General features: G+C 31.0%; 2 protein-coding genes across 2 annotated transcripts; one reads left to right on the top strand and one right to left on the bottom strand.

The window, feature by feature from the left end:
* The first annotated feature begins 504 nt into the window (after positions 1-504).
* On the top strand, positions 505-3,252 carry LOC137810387 (G-type lectin S-receptor-like serine/threonine-protein kinase LECRK4). Its single transcript, XM_068611623.1, has one exon. The coding sequence runs from the start codon at positions 789-791 to the stop codon at positions 3,219-3,221; it is 2,433 nt and encodes an 810-aa protein (XP_068467724.1). The 5' UTR covers positions 505-788; the 3' UTR covers positions 3,222-3,252.
* A 2,577-nt stretch (positions 3,253-5,829) lies between these two features.
* Positions 5,830-9,014, bottom strand: LOC137809594 (uncharacterized). Its single transcript, XM_068610708.1, has 7 exons — positions 8,813-9,014; positions 8,519-8,636; positions 8,154-8,242; positions 7,990-8,036; positions 7,783-7,871; positions 6,964-7,097; positions 5,830-6,447 (listed from the first exon to the last, which is right to left on the bottom strand). The coding sequence occupies exons 1-7, from the start codon at positions 8,897-8,899 to the stop codon at positions 6,013-6,015; spliced, it is 999 nt and encodes a 332-aa protein (XP_068466809.1). The 5' UTR covers positions 8,900-9,014; the 3' UTR covers positions 5,830-6,012.
* Positions 9,015-17,393: the final 8,379 nt, after the last annotated feature.

Raw genomic sequence — 17,393 nt, 5'->3', positions numbered from 1 at the left:
TAATTTTAATAGAAAAATTAAAATCAATATATGAAGAGGAAATCAAATATATAAATGTAAACAAATAGTAATTTAAAAATTCAAATTTTGTAAAATATATAATGGGGAATTCTCGTGTAAACATTTTTTTTTACTACTAATAATATTTTTAATTCATAATATATAAGTGAAAAAAAAAATCAAACAAAAATATAGTGAAATTATATGATTGTCTGTTTTGTTCCTCTTTTTATTCTTATATTATTACTTTGGTACTTCTGGATAACACGAAGGGATTACGAAAATACTTCTTATATTTTTGTGTTCCTTCTAAAACAGTTTTATTTAATTTTATTTAACATCTTTTTCAACGGGGTTCTATCATATAAGTGTCTATAGTCTTTGAATTCAAAAGTGAAATAAATGTGTTATTCCTTATTGGTTTGCAGCATCAACTTAGTCTTTATCCATATCCATTCCATTGAAGCTGTTCAACTTCAAATTTGGAAAAGAGAAAAAAAAAAACTATTGACTTGGCACTTCATTGAACCAGTTGAACACTTCTCACATCACTTTCTTTTGCATCTTTTGAAATGTTTCACCCAACTTCATTTTGCTGAACCAGTTAAACAGAATCTATAGTTATATCTTGCTGAACCAATCTTCCAAGTTCCCATAAAAGTGACACTGCAAAATTTGTTTTTACTCCTGATTTCTTAGTGGTGCCAATTGAACCAAGTTTCTTAGTCAATTCGTTGCCAAGTCTTCCACTGCATAATTGCCTTGAAGTTTCCACTGCCCAACTATTCATGATGTTCATTCACCATATGCATGCATCTATATATTATGACGATACAGCTTCAGTTTTTATTACATTGCATCTCTCTTTTCTACCAAAAATGCCTATCCAATTCCTTCTCTTTCTTGCCTTCTTTCTATGTTCATTTGCTTCAAGGAACGCTAACTCAACCCAACTGGGGTCCAGCATTGTGGCCGGAACCAATTCATCTTGGCGATCATCCTCCGGGGATTATGCCTTTGGATTCTTCCACTTTGGTAGTGGCCGCTATCTTGTTGGAATTTGGTTTGACAAAATTCCAAACAAAACATTGGTTTGGTCTGCAAACCGTGACAACCCAGTTGAAATTGGATCATCCATCAATCTCACACGAAGTGGCCAATTTGTGGTCCAACCTCTCAATGGGGATTCATTTTCCATCTATAAAGGAACAAACGCAGCATCTGCAGTGATGCAGGATGATGGGAATTTCGTTTTGAGGAGTTCAGTTTCCAACGTTATATGGCAGAGCTTTGATTCACCCACGGATACTCTTCTATTAGGCCAAACTTTGAATACCAGTCAGAAACTCTACTCCAATGCCAATGGATCAGTAGACTACTCAACTGGACAATACAGTTTGGAGATCCAACAATGGGATGGCAACATTTTTCTTAAAGCTTATCGGTTCACGGATTCTGCCTACTGGTGGAGTAACACTGCCGGTAATAAAGGTGTCAGAATTATTTTTAACAGCACAACAGCTTTTCTTTACGCGGTCAATGACACCAACCAAATTATATCTAACATGACTACTGAAGTAGAGGGTTCAATCGAAGATTACTATCATCGTGTGTTGGTGGATGACAAGGGAAACTTTCAGAAGTTGATTTACCATAAAGAAAATGGAAATGAGTGGAGATCTGTGTGGCAGGCCGTAACAAAGCCTTGCACTGTCACTGCCCTTTGCGGGGTGTATGGCTTTTGCAACACGTCTGATTCTGACACCCAAACATACACTTGTGGTTGCTTGCCAGGCTATACTCCTTTGGATCCAACGGCACCCTCCAAGGGGTGCTATCTCAGTGAGGTCAAGGACTTGTGTGCTGCAAATTCTTCTGCCTCAAACTTTATGGTGGAAGTGAAAGAGATTCAAGATGCTGATATACCGAACCCCCGTTACTTTTTTCTTGATCTACAAGTCTTGAATATGATGGATTTGGAAAGTTGCAAGAGGGAACTGATGGATGATTGTCTCTGCATGGCAGCTGTTTTAGATGGCACTGATTGCCATAAGAAAAAGTGGCCAATTATAAATGCCATAAGAATCATTCCTGACACTAGTAATCGTGTGATGCTTATTAAAGTTCCTCTGGTTGACAACATGGACAATGGAAAGGATTCATCGTCTTTGGTTGTTTTGGTAGTGTCTCTCTTTTCTTGCTCCTTACTTGCTGTACTGTTTGCAGCCACTGCCATTTATCATCACCCCGTTTGCCAGCATCTCATGCACAGACGAGCACCACCAAAGCCAAAGCCCGTGGATATCAATCTAAAGGTATTTTCATTCCAACAGCTGAGAGAAGCAACTAATGGATTCAAAGACAAACTCGGTGGAGGAGCCTATGGTACGGTGTATAGTGGGGTTTTAAACTTGGAGGATCAACAGGTTGATGTTGCTGTCAAACAACTGGAGCAAGTAGAGGAGCAAGGTGATAAAGAATTTGTGACAGAAGTTCAAGTTATTGGTCTCACTTATCATAGAAATCTAGTTGGTTTATTGGGCTTCTGCAATGAGCAGAGTCATAGGCTTTTGGTTTATGAGAAAATGGAAAACGGTACACTATCCAACTTCCTTTTCGGAGAAGGGGATAAACCCAGCTGGGAGAGAAGAGTCAGAATTGTGCTTGAAATTGCAAGAGGCTTGTTGTATCTGCATGAAGAGTGTGACCATCAAATCATCCACTGTGACATAAAGCCTCAGAATGTTCTGCTTGACTCTAGTTACACTGCAAAGATCTCAGATTTTGGACTGGCAAAGTTGCTAATGAAAGATAAAAGTCGAACAAACACCAAAGCTAGAGGGACAGTGGGATATATGGCACCAGAATGGCTCAAAAATGCACCTGTCACTACAAAGGTGGATATCTACAGCTTTGGTGTGATGTTGTTGGAAATCATATTTTGCAGAAAACACATTGAGTTGCATCAAATTGAGGATGAAACAATGGGTGATGACTTGATACTAACAGATTGGGTTTTGTATCTGGCAAAAGAAAAGAATTTAAGAGCCCCAGTGATAGATCTTCTTGAAGATGAAAGTGATATGAGGAGGTTTGAAAGAATGGCAATGGTTGGATTATGGTGCGTAAACACCAATCCAACTCTTCGACCATCTATGAAACTTGTGGTGCAGATGTTGGAAGGAAACGTAGAAGTTGGTGTTCCTCCACTCAACTCATAGATGGTAAGAAGAGTAATCATACCTTCCTTGAAAATTCACAATTTTTATACAATTATTATAATAAATGCGAATACTATTATTTTAATATTTTTTCATATAATTTAATTTTAAACTTATTTTTAAATATATTTATTTTTAAACTCATAATTTTTTCTAATAAATTTATGGTTGCTTTTGGGTTGTATTTTTCAGAAAACACTGCATGGTTGAAATCATCCACGCTATGAATTGGAATGAATGATTCAAGGATGAAACAAATACTCCGCAATCCCTTTCAGTAATAAAATATAAGCTAAGTTTAAGAATAATGAGTCAAATTTATATTATTGTAGCGAGTTTCTTTTAACTTGTATCGATGTTTTAATATTTAAATAAATTTATAATTAAAAAACAAATTAAGAATGATAATAGATTATTTAATAACTATTTTTTCATATTAGATATAAATACATTAACCTGGCAATATTTTTAAAACTGAGGAGAAAATCAAGAAAATAATTTATTAAAGTATTTTATTGATATGGTGCCTAAAAAGTCAAAGTTTAATGGTTATCTATATTATTTTAGAATATTTCTAATTTATAGGTTAATTTTATAAAACTATAGAGCTGATTGCTTAAAACTCAGTCAATATTTTTCTTATTTCATGTGAATCATCAATTCTTATTTAAAAGACAAATAAATGTGTTACTTTGTATTGAAGATGGAAAATGAAAAAAAAAACAATAAATTTCAATTTTGTAAGTAAAGTAGGCTGTTTGTTTCAAAATCAAAGTTTTTTATTTTATTTTGTTTCAAAATCAAAGTTTGTTTTCTTGATTAACACATACAAGTTTATGCTCCACTTTACACCTACAACCAAATATTAATATTTATATTAACAAAATATTTTTAATGAAAATATAGACAAATTATAAAATTTTAAAATAATTTTAAAAAAATAATTAAAATATTAATATTTAGTAGGATGTACATGGAGCAATGGATATAAAAAAATTATTTTTCATAAAAATCTCCATAAAATAAACTACCACTCGTTTCATAACTATAACTTTACCTTTCATTGTATAACACAGTTTCAATCTAACAAAGCAGAGCAAAATAGAAAACAACATAGGTGAGTTAAAGTAGAGAAGTCTCAATTTCTAACCTTCCTCAGATTTTCATTGAATAGTCAAAGTTTTCATCTGGACAATTCAAACTTTTATTGGAAAGTAGGTTTATACATAAACTATTCTTACATAATTAAGATAAAATTTATACTTATTTATATATTATAAATTTATCTTTAAGATACATTTATATATTATAAATGTATTTTAATATGTGATTTCCAACATGAATCTTCCATTGCAGAGTGTTTGGTTGTAGAAGATTTTTGAATATATTATTACCCTTTATTATAATGACAATAAGTGTTTTTTCAAAAAATCCCTTTTTTATATTAGACGAAATTTGTTCGATAGTAATGTTTTTTTTTTATGAACTTTTAAATTGTAGTGTTTTTATTATTATTATTATAAAATTATTCTTAATAGTTGATTATTTTAAAATATGATTATGTTCCTTTTCTATAATGGTGGGGTAGAAAAGACACTTTTAAAAGTGAAATGATTTTTTATTCGTATACGTAAAAGTTAGGTCTTAAATTGATGATACTGGTCCATGCATAGGGATATTTTAGTGTTAATATCATAGGAGATTTCAGAAAATTTTAGTATCATGGCCCAATTCAATATAAAGAAGTAAATTGGGCCCAACTCGATATAAAAGAGTGAATTGGAGAATATTATAATAAGGCAATTACTTCCTGCACCCAATTTCAGTTAAAAAGACGAAAATACCCTTAAATAAGTAGGATTATACATTACGGATATTCTTTTTCAGAATGTTTCCAGATTTTTTTTTCTAGAACGAATTTTATGTATTACAGATTTTTTTATCCTGAGATTTTGAATTTTGAATTCCAGAAATATTTTTCTGGAATGTATTATTTTCAATTATAAAATAAATAAAAAATTGAAATAAAAAAATATGTTGGGTGCAAGTTAAAAATGATTAGGTGTAGGAAGAACTTGCCCTATAATAAACTTAATATTTAGTCTTATTGACTTATCTTTGAAGTTAAAAAACTCTAACGTATGGACATAACTCGATAATATACACTAATCAATAACCTGATAATATATTAATCAATAATCCGATAATATACTGATCAATATATTGTTTAATGAAATTCATATCCAAGATATTAATATCGTATCAATCCAAATTAAGAAATTTCAAATAATTAGAATAATATTTATTATTAAATTATATTAATAATAATATCATATATAAAAGAAATAGAGCGCATTTTTTAATATATATTAGAAAAAATAAATAAATTACACACTGAGTAAAAAATCACATATTCTTAATTATACTTTTAAGTTTGAGATGGCATTATTGTCTAGAACCATTTTTATAGTTTTTCTTTCTCACTTCATTTTAAACTTTTCTTGATCTCTGTATGAAGGCAAGCAGTAGAAACAAAAAACTCTCATCACATCACATCATTCAATCACTCCAACCCTCCCCCGCTCCTCGGTCGTTGAATAAGCTTCACTTTCACATCACTGACATTTATAGTTGCAATTCAGGTAAAACAACCACTCAATTATTGCTGCATAATTTACTTCATTCAATTCAAACACTACTACTTCTTCTTCTTCTCATGTTATGGGAGAAAGAGAAAGCAAAAGAAAAAGGAAAAACGTACACAAGATGGGATTCATGATCATGATGGGATTCAGAAACGTTGAGAAAGTGAAATGTGGCGTCGTCTAAACTCACCTCCCACCGGGCCCCGCATCTTTGACCTGTAAACCATTTCATCATACGGCCTTCTGTATAACTTCCAAACCGCCAAGAACGATTCCCGACACACCCGCTCTCCACGCCGGAACACCGTTCCCGCCGGCGATTGCAGAAACGACGGCCGAGGAGTGCGCTGCACCACCGGCGTTCTCTTCGCCGCTGACGTCTCCGACAGGCTCAGATACCAAGGCTTAAGCGAGTCAACGTGATGAGACACCGTGAAGGCAAAGCGCGAAGAGGAGCATGAGCCTTCCTTCATCACGCCCCTTCCTCCAGTTATCTCCGCAAACGATTCGTCTTCATCATCCAAATCCAACGATGACACCATGCTCGTCACTGCTGATAGCTCCACGAATGCTCCCACTCCCTGCGCCCACAACACACACAATCATTCTCTCTATCTTAATAAAATCTTAATAATAATTTGTTTGTCTTATTCTCGTAATAAAATCATGATATATCATTTAAGATTTAGGGTTTAGAATTTAAGATTTATGGTTTATATAATAAGTCATTCACTCTATCTTAATAATTATTCTATAAAATTAAATTTATATTAAATATTAATATTTTAAATTTTTAAAAATTAATATAAACTAAATTAGAGTATAAGGTTGTAAGCAACTAAATAAAGATACTATTTTATAAAATTTTATTAATAATAAAAATTATTATAGAAATTAATAATTTTTTTGGTTTATAAAATGATTTAATTTAATAGTAATTATTTTAGTTTTTAAAATTAATTTTCATTTAATAATTTTTTTTATAGTGACGGTTTTTTACTATGTTATAGTGAAAATTAAAAAGGATTGTTTAATAGTACATAGCAGAAAATAATTAGACTGTTACCATGATTGGTGTGACCACATGTGTTTTTTACCTTCCAAAAGTAAGGAAAGAGCGAGGGAGGGTCTATGATAAACGCTTTATGTAGTCGCCCAGGGTAGTACTCCCCTGTTATCTTCAGTGCTCCCATTAGTAAGTTCGTAAAAGCTGTTGCAGACCTGTAAAAGCCTGCAACCAAACGCCTCCTTAACATACATGCTTACTTCAAACATCACTCTTAACATGCAAAGTCAACACTCATTAGATCGTACTAATTTCCCTGCCTAATTAAATTAACTTTTTCTAGTACTGTATATAATTTTAGAGTGTGTTCTTCCGGGATATATAATTTAAGGAAGCCATAAATATCTAGGGCAAAATATGCATAATAATCACTTCCAAGGAATAATAACCTTTGTATGGTGATGGTCTATAATCAAGAAGATTGGTTTCCAAACTATATTCTCGAAGTTACTTTGACTTGAGTCAGAAAATTCTAAATTAACTAGTTTTAATGGTTCAATTATTAAGGAAGAATCATGGTTATAATCGGGTTTTATCAATATATACCATAGAATTCATGGGAGAAGATCCATTTTTTACAAAGTGTGCACTTATTTTTGAGTGTTCTGAACTTTAAGTTGGCTTGTCGACCCTTTTGTCTGTAACATCTTTATAACTTAGATTGTGCAGAGAGAAGATTGGTTATGTTAATTATTAGAAAGACATTTTCTAAACTAAAAATGTGTGAAGATAAAGGATTTGAAGACGAACTTGATTATCGTTGCATGCTTGGTATATATGTTAGTGATCCATTACTAGTCATTTTGGGGGTTGAAAAGTGTTGTTGTGGAAGTGCATTAAGGGTACTTACTTGCATCGAAAAGCATGACAAATTGGTGTACGTATTTTGGCATGGTCGAAACAGCCACCTCCATTGTGAACACCAACAAACGAATGAACCTAGACAGAGAAAGAACCAACATATTTAGCTCTACTGGAGTGGCTGCAGCAGTGCAGATCATGAAATTGACAAACAAAAAGGCTGAAAACGATTCTTCTCTTCTGTTTTCGGACTTACATTTTCTGGGAATGAATCTTCTGGTACTCTTGCTTCATCCGCAAAATCTGTTACCCCACTTCAACTCATTATATTCTCACAATTAAACAAGAACTTTGCAGAAACCTACATAGTTTACACACACTCAAGTTGAGAAAAACCGAAGAAAGATCATGATATATTACCATTACAGGTCTGGACTCATCGTCATGACCAGCCACGTACGCCAACCCATCAGCCAGTTCTCCTGAAAACTCATCTGCCACCAAATGATCTGTTTAAAAGTAATTAACATAACAAAATTAGTAATATTCTGTTGAAGGAAAAAGAAAGAAGAAAACCCTTTGTTCTAGGGTGTAGATGTGGAGGGAGAGTCCTTCATCGTTGCTAGGAAGTATAGGGTGCATTCTGCTGTAAGGCTTCATTCAAATAATTTAAAGGGGCAGCAAGATTCTTTGGTTGGTTTTCACTTTCCTTGATATGTAGAATAATAAGAACAGGAAGAAGAGTGTAAGAACAGCACTGTAACAATGTGTATATTATAATTTACCAGCGCCTATGCTCTCTCTCCAAGAAAGGCAAGCCCTGAGTTGCTTCGCAGCTCTTTTCACGTTATCCCTCTTTGCTTTCAGAAATCGTTCCACGCAAGCATAGTTGCAGAACTTCTCCTACACGCAAAAATAGTTAAGAACAAAAAGCATGTGTGTATCAGAGCCAGAACACCATTTTGGAGTAATTCTCCTTCAAATAACTGCAACAATTTACTCTCAGATCAATAAATTTTAGTCTAGCTAGTGAAAACAGTGAGTGGAAGTGGAGAGAGAAGAAGATGTGAAAGAAGAACCTGTTTAACAGTGAGAGGTGTTTGTTTCCTGATGAGCTCAAGAACTGCTTCAACTCTAGACCAGTCTCTCTCATCCTTTTTACTCATTTCGAGAAATGCCAACTTCACAAAGTGTTGAGATAATTCAATACTCTAATATGGTGAATGAGTAGAAGACAGAAAGAGATTGAAGGAAACGCAGTGTGGCAAAACGACTGCTAAAGCCTTGTGATTGGAAACATGCTTGTCTGAAGAAGACACTATAATATGGGAGAAAAAAAAGCGAAAAAGTGATTGATGTGTGTTGTGTTGGTCAATGGCATCGCAAGAGATGGGTCACAGAAATGATGGATGCGTCCGACACTGATTCATAACGGAAAACGACTGTTTAATCAAACTATATATGATGGGATGGTTTGATTCATCATATATATATATATATTTATAATTTGAAACAGATTGGAACCAAAAGATTCTTCTTTTGTCTTTATATTCAACACTTCGTGAACTCTAAGTTCGAATAATACGTGTAAAAGAGATTTTGATGTTTAAGGGAGAACTCGATGTTATGACGTACCTGATTATTAGAATATGTGTTTATATAATTTTCATGGATATTTTTTTATTAGATCATATTAAAAAGTTAGATCATATTTAGGAGTATATTACCTAGAACTTGATCTCTCATTAATCTCGTTAATACTATTTAGGCATAATAATTTTTGTTGTGTCGATCAGACTCAACCGGATATCGAGTAAGAATGTCGGTCCTGCATTCCCAACTAGCACGTAATTCTTTTTAAATTACACATTCACATGCACTCTATTCTAGCACGTAATTCTTTTTAAATTACACATTCACATGCACTCTGTATTTATTGGGTTGTTTGTTTTACATCTTTGTCTCTGTCTAAAAAGACAGAAGTGGATTTGAAGTAATGCATAAAGTGTGGTTGGGAAATTGTTGAGAATGATGTTATTTATCTGAAATGTGATAATAGATGCATGCATGCATTCCTCTTGCACGCAGGTGTGGGAAGGCATTGAATTTTGGTGTTGACAGTTCTATATATTGTGATGTAAACAATGAATGAATGCAGGATTTTAGCAGTTGAAAAAGGCTGCACTCAAGATGACACAAAAGCATAAGCTTTAACCCAAAATCGGGTCGATTGAGGTCAAAATTTTAAAGGGACATTGAAAAAAATAAATAATAATTTGATAATTCTTAAAATGATAAATAATGTGATGCATTTAGAAATAAATATATATATTAAAAGATAAATTTATAATTAAATGATATGAAAAAATATTGAAATAATAATATTAAGAGTTTTAATATAATTACATAGAAAATTGTCAATATCAATGTATTATTATAAAAAATAAATTACCAAAAATAAATTAGGTAAAGATCTTAATTTTTACACACTCCCAAAAACACTTTACACCTTTTGTTTTCTGAATCTCTTTTTAGGATAGCTTAAACAAGTAATAAATGATTTATATAATGCTGCTTATTCTTTTATAGATTATTAAACAATTATTTGTTTTTAAAAATATATAAATATATTATTCTTCACCTAATTAATTAAATATCAATTTAAATTTTTTTATTAATAATAAAAATTATTAGATATTAATATTTTAAAAAAAATAGTATCCAATTTAATAAATATAATAACGAATTATTTTTAATTTTTATTTAATTACTTTTTCTGTAGTGATATGACTGAATATATATGTAAGAAGAGAACATGTCGACATATATATGTTAAAAGTCATATTTTAATTAATAATTGTCCTACTCATTAAATGGTATTTTATGTTCTTTTATATAAAATGTGTTTTTAAAGTTACTTTTTTATTAGAATAATATAACGTTATTGAAATATGTTATAATGTCTCGTGTCAAAGAAGTAGAACTTCCCAAGTAACAAGCCTCTTGAGTAAGATAATAGGTGTATTTTAGACTAGTATTTGAGAGAAATTTTTAAAAAACAAAGTCAAACAAATTAAATAAAATTTTCATAGGTTAAAATTGGTGTATGTACGATTTAATGAATAAATGAGTGAGAAGTGAAATTTAGAAGAGGGTTTGTTTTATTATGAAGCTATGAATGTATTGATTTAGCTGTATGTAGGTGGCAGTGTAGCTGCTGAATTTTGGCTTGTATTGTAGATTTGTGCATTAGGAAGTTCCTTTAGGGTATGGTGTGCCAATATTGTTTTTGTGTAAGAAGTGGAAAATGGAAACTCCACTTTATGCCTTCACTTTGTTCTTATTATTGCTTCTGAGGTTAAAGGGAATGTTCCTTGGTCACCATATCCATGTCAAGTCCATTTCCTTTCAGATTCTGTGATCCTTTCTTTCCACTTTGTTTCTTAGAAGCATGTTAAGAATTCTTCACTCTTTTTGCCCCTTTTCGATAAAGTTTACTCTAATAATTATGGTTCGTTATTATCAATATAGACTCACATCGCTTAGGAGTTGAGGTCAATGGTTATTTAAAATATATACTTTCTTTCCTTAATCCGCTGAGATGACTTTTAAGGATAAAACTGTGATGATTAACAGACAAAATAGACAATATCTCGAATGCGATGATTAACCCTAGTAATACTTCCTTAAATTGAAGAGAGTGATGATAGATATTTTATATTATAAGGAAGGAAAATAATATATTAATGAAATAATATATATATTAAAAGAGTAAAAAAATAAAAAATAAAATAAAATGAAAATCGTAATTGTTCATTTTGAAGAAAGTAACATAATAAAAAAAAATTAAGAATAGCATGCCTCCTTTAGTTAAAAAAATTTAAGAATAGCATGCCTCGTTTAGTTAAGAGTGACTCTTTCCAACAAGAAATTTTCTTTGCCTTCTTTTATGAAATGTTTGTTTCTTATGTTTAATTTATGTTTTAAAGAATAACACTTCATGTATCTAAAATATCTTGAGTAAATTTTCCATAAAATCGTTATTAGGATCAAAACCTTTGAGAATTTTTCCATAATTTAATAGGAGATTATAACTAATGAATATTAATAATTGATCTATAGAGTATTTTCAATGCTAAATATTTCAAAGTCTTAGAATTATATTTTTCTTGAAGATTTTGAAGTTCAATATAAAAAGTTGAATATTGTATTTTTAAGGTTTCTTAAAAATGTGACAACACATTAATAACCCATGATTTCTTTATAAATATGAGATGAGAAATTCTAATGATACTAGAAAACTGAAAGACTATATGATAAGAGTAGAGAGCATTGAACCTAGTCGAGAAGACTGAAAGTTGAATAAAAAGAAGTGATTCTAGGAATAATTGATAAGAAGAATTATATTTTTGTATTTTGATGTGTGATAGTGAAGAAGAAGAAGAAGAAGAAGAAGGGTAGTGCAGTGGTGGTTATAAATTGAAAGGTACGAATGATCACGAGAATAGTTACAGTGATGGTGCAGTGAGAATGGACCGTGGACACAGTCTGAGACAAATATGAGGCAACAAGTATCCTTCAAATTCTCTGCAAATTTAAGTTTTCAGAGTCTGAATACTCCATTATTAGGCCCACTTTTTGCTCAAACTTTGGTCCACTCATTTATGGGCTTTAACCCAATTGCTTCTCTCTATGTACCACTCTTTACCTTTCAAAACTCACATGCACAAATATAATTTTCACTTCTTACATCCAAATCACTCTGTCGGCAAGAGATACCACATTTATTATAGATAAAAGATCAATTTCATCCTCTTTATCAATTAAGTTTAAAGTTTTAAATTTTACAATTTTCACAAGAAATTATTAAATAGAACTAAATTTAGAGAAAATAATCAGTCACTATATTAACTAAATTAGATATTAGTTTAGAGATTAAAAAATTATTCATATCTAAAGTGATTTTATTATTAATAAATATTTATAAAATAGTTTTTAAATTGTACTTAAATTAGATACCTAAGTTTTAGCGACTAATATTTTAGATTCTAAATTAGTATCTAAAATACTAAAGACTAATTTAGAATATAAAATAGTAAATAGTTAAAATCTTGGTAGCTAAGGATTAGATACAAATTTAAAAACTATTTTATAAATTTTTATTAGTAATAGAAACTATTTCAATAGTTTAGTTTATAGAATGTCTCTAATTTAATGAAATAATAACTAATTATTTTGGTTCTAAGATTAATTTCTATTTAATATTTTTTTTTTGTGTTTATAATTTTTATTTTTTTTATAAATTAATCATAACTTATCGAGAAACTGGTTTCTTTGTTTTTTTTCTTATTTCTTCTATTTTAAATATTTGAAATTTTTTGTCCAAACATACTCTGATTTGATTTCACTATTCCACTCCTAAAATGGTTTTGCTATTGCTGGGATAACTACAAATCGTAATTTTCTTACACTATTTTATGTTATAAGGAAGGAATAATATATATATTAAAAGAATAAAGAAAGAAAAAATAAAATGAAAGGAAAATCATAATTGTTCATCTGTGAAGGAAGTAACATAATAAAAAAAATTAAGAAAGGCATGCCTTGTTTACACAAGAGTGACTCTTTACAACAAGAAATTTTCTTGGCTTCTTTTATGAAATGTTTGTTTCTTATGTTTAATTTATGTTTTAAAGAATAACATTTCATGTATCCAAAATATCATGAGTAAATTTTTCATAAAATTGTTATTATTGTCAAAAAATTTGGGAATTTCTCCATAATTTAATAGGAGATTACGACCAATGAATATTAATAATGGATCTATTGAGTATATTCAATGATAGATATTTCAAAGTCTTATAATTATATTTTTTTAAGACTTTGAAGTTCAACATAGAAAGTTGAAGATTGTATTTTTAAGGTTTCTTAAAAATGTGACAACACATTAATGACCTGTGATTTCTTTATAAAGAAACATTTATCTCATTCTCTATATAAAGGAAACTTGTGAAAAAGATATGCAAAGCAACATAGAGAGTAAATGAGAGAATATAGGAGATGAGAAATCCTAATGAGATACTAGATAAACATTGTATTTCAATCTTATTGGATGAGATTAAGTGTTATCCTCACATAACGAAAAAAATAAATTATAAATCAAATTATTTTTTAATAGGATTTTATTTTCTAGTTATTTCTAGCAAGCATCAATTAGTTTGGAGACCCTTTTCACATCTCTCAGTTACGTGGCTCAACTCTCTTAAAAATCAACATACACCGCATTACAACAATATAGTAGGTTAATTTTTACGGGTTTTTTTTTCTGTAAATGATTTAATTATTTTTAATACATTTAGCAGTTTATTAAATTTAACCTACAGAAGGGAATTTAAAGCTGAAAAAGAAAGACAATGGTATTTAAATGAAGAAGATATATAATTCTCGTATAAAAAATTGCATAATAACTTCTACTTTGAGAAAAGAGTATTTGAATTTTATAAGTAAATTGGTAAATCTTATGAAATAATGTTTTTTTAAAATGTTAAATGAAAAAAATATATTATTCTAACAAACGACAACTTACAATACATCAATTTAGAACTGTAATTTATCAATATAATTTTAAAATTATTTTATTTCAGTAAAAAATTCCAGTTATAATTTGATGTATAATTGTGTACATATCATCCCTCTTTGGTATTTAACCAATTGAATAGACCTTCAATGAAGAAAGTTGGATTCCTCTTCCTTTATTGAAATGCCAAATATTTAATGAGGGAAAAATAAGATAGAACACTAACACCTGTAGTAAAGAAATTGGTAAAAAGGAATAGAAGAAGCAGCATGATCTCAATGATCCTGAATTTGGGATTAAGCTAATCAGTTTGCAGTGTTTGGTTGCATGGTGAAGTCACTTAATAGGATCCTGTTGATAGTGAGAAAAGTAATTTTTAGATAAACCCTATATCTGCTTTATTTTTGTACTTATTGTTGGGTGAAGCAAGAAGTTTGAGTTTGAGATGGTAGGCCCATAAATATGTTTTCCCAAAATTGAGAAGACTTCTCCATACTGTAATCACTGATAGCTAGGTACGTACCTACTACCATTAGGAGTGTCATGCATACATAAGTGATATATTGAGAATTTGTACCAGTTTACAATTCATTTATTTGTCTAAAATTTAAATTTATTTTTAAAAAAGAAAAAAAAAATCTTTTTTTTTATATCATGAATAGCAGGTTATATACTGAAGTAAGTTAATGTATCATTACTGTAAGTAAAATCATATCCATGGAAGTGAGGTGTGGAAGCTGAGTGAGGAAGACATTCCTGAGAGAGTATTGTGTTCACTCTTGTAAGACACCCTAGAGGAACAGGTGGACTAACAGGAAACAAAGTTGGGTGTGCCTTGTTGGAGACTCTATGAAAGTGAGATTGTACTTGCTTAAAATGCAAGAGGAGGGCCTATGTGTCAAATATGGAAACCTTCCCCATGTGTGCCTTTTACCTCTAATAGAGATGCCAAATGATGGTGAAAAAAAAGGCAAGTTTATCTTGAGGCATAAGCCACCACTACTCTTTAAGGAAAGGGAAAAAAGGGATACCAAGAGAGACTCTTTTCTTTTTTTATGGTCATGAAAGTGTGAGATGCAAAGCTGATTGGTGGAGTGTTTTCTTTTTCTTCTGTAAGGGATAAGAGGTTCGAAAGGGACTATGTACCAGCAACAAATGAAGTTCATGATTGGCCTGCAAGGGAATGTAAAAATGTCTCAAAACATGAAAAGCGACATTGCAAAATGTTCACCCTTGTTTAAGCAAAGGGTGTAGAGGCCTCCTCTTTATCTTTCTCACCCTCTTCTTATTATGTCCCTCATGTTTGTTACACCTGCATGAGCCACACCCACTTCACCAAATGGGGTGGCTGCAATCCCTCATCTCTCCACTCAAGAAGCTTTGGTTCAGGATGCATTCAACTCAAAAGAAGAGTAGGTTCCATCACAAACTTCATACCTGCATTATTCTCTTACTCATGCTAGTTTTCTCAAAAATGCTTTTGTCATCTCTTCTTCACATTGCATTTAGCATAATGCTTCTTCTATTCTTGAAACACTAGTTCACTACATGCAACCCACTTCCCTCCTTCACCTAATGACATAGAAATTAACTACAGCTTTGCACTGCCTCATCATTTGAATTCTTTCAAGCGTTTTTCTTCACACACTCAATTTCTTCCCAGTCACAAATTTTCACAATTTTGCAAAACATTTCAGGAAGAGGCATATACATTCTATATGAAGATGTCAAATCTTGCCCCTATGAAGACGTCCACGTCCTCTGGTCAATACTAGTGGAATCTCACTCTTCTTGGCCATTGAAAAAATGAGGGCTATGCACAGAAAAGAATCGATGCGAAGTTCGTAATGTACATACATAAACTATTTATGATGTCCATACAGAGTGTTTATCTTTTACTTTAAAAAAAAAAACTTTTGTAGCATCCATACATAGAATGACACTCTTACTTTGATTTATTTTGTCTTATGAGCATCCATTAAGAGCTTATTTAAACGTCCATCTTTTTTTCTGCTTAATGCTTCCAAAACCTGCAGGAGGGAGGGGAGTGACCCAGTTAGAAAAAATTAGCTTTGAAAAACAAATTAAAGAAGTCCTCAATAAGGGCTTTTATTGGTAAGCTGTCTATTTAAAGCTGTTGTTGAAATGCTAGCTTGTTCCCTTATTTTCCTTATTGACGTTGATGCGTGAAAGCTATCTGGAATGGATAGCCAACCTACAATCAAACATTTTTACTGAAAGGGAATAAATGTTAATTTGCACAAACTCGTGAGGAGTTTAGGAGTGCGTGAAGCTCACAAACTCTAATTTGTTATAATCTCGCTTTTTTTTAGAACTTAACATGTTAAAACTTAAAATTTAATAAAATACCCTTGATAAGTATAACTTACCAAGTTATTAGAATACTTTTCCTAAAAGTTAAATGAGTATAATGCTCATCAGCGAGCTGATATACTGTAACTTCTCTTTTAGAAAGACTATTTTATAATATAATTTAAATTTGTTAGAATACTTTTAATATATATAACTTACTAACATTTATTCTAAAAGTAACTAAAAGCATATTAGCACTTAATTTTAGTCACTAAATTAATCTCCCAAATATTCAAGTTTATGATAAGAACAAACTATCTCTAAATTTGTCCTTTTTGTCCCATTATCTGAATCTTCTATATGCTAATCCTTTTATATTTCTCAGGATTCATTTGGTAAAAGAAGAATCTATAAAATAATAATATCATAATATTTTGCTTTTTGAAATACTCATCTAACGATAAAAATATTTGGAAGAATAACGTAACGATATCCTAATCATGGGAAGCCTAAGTTGTAGATTTATTGATTTTTTTTTTTCTGATGAAAACGGATTTCCTGTACTGGGGAAATCAAAATACCTTATCATCACTGTTCGAAAGCATAGTAGGGCTAGAATGATGTGGCCTAACACATCCTAGTAGACTATGCATGATCAAAAGCAGCAGTCAATTTAATTCGTAATGGGACCAATTTTACTTTTGAACTTTGTTTCAATAAACCTAATGGGAAGACTGATACACTTGGGTACAACCTGAGGCTGAGTGTAG

Source organism: Phaseolus vulgaris, chromosome 2, assembly GCF_000499845.2.
Source record: "Phaseolus vulgaris cultivar G19833 chromosome 2, P. vulgaris v2.0, whole genome shotgun sequence".
Classification (NCBI taxonomy): Eukaryota; Viridiplantae; Streptophyta; class Magnoliopsida; order Fabales; family Fabaceae; genus Phaseolus; species Phaseolus vulgaris.
The sequence above is the reverse complement of the archived record's forward strand: the minus strand, read 5'-3'. Positions and strand labels throughout refer to the sequence as shown.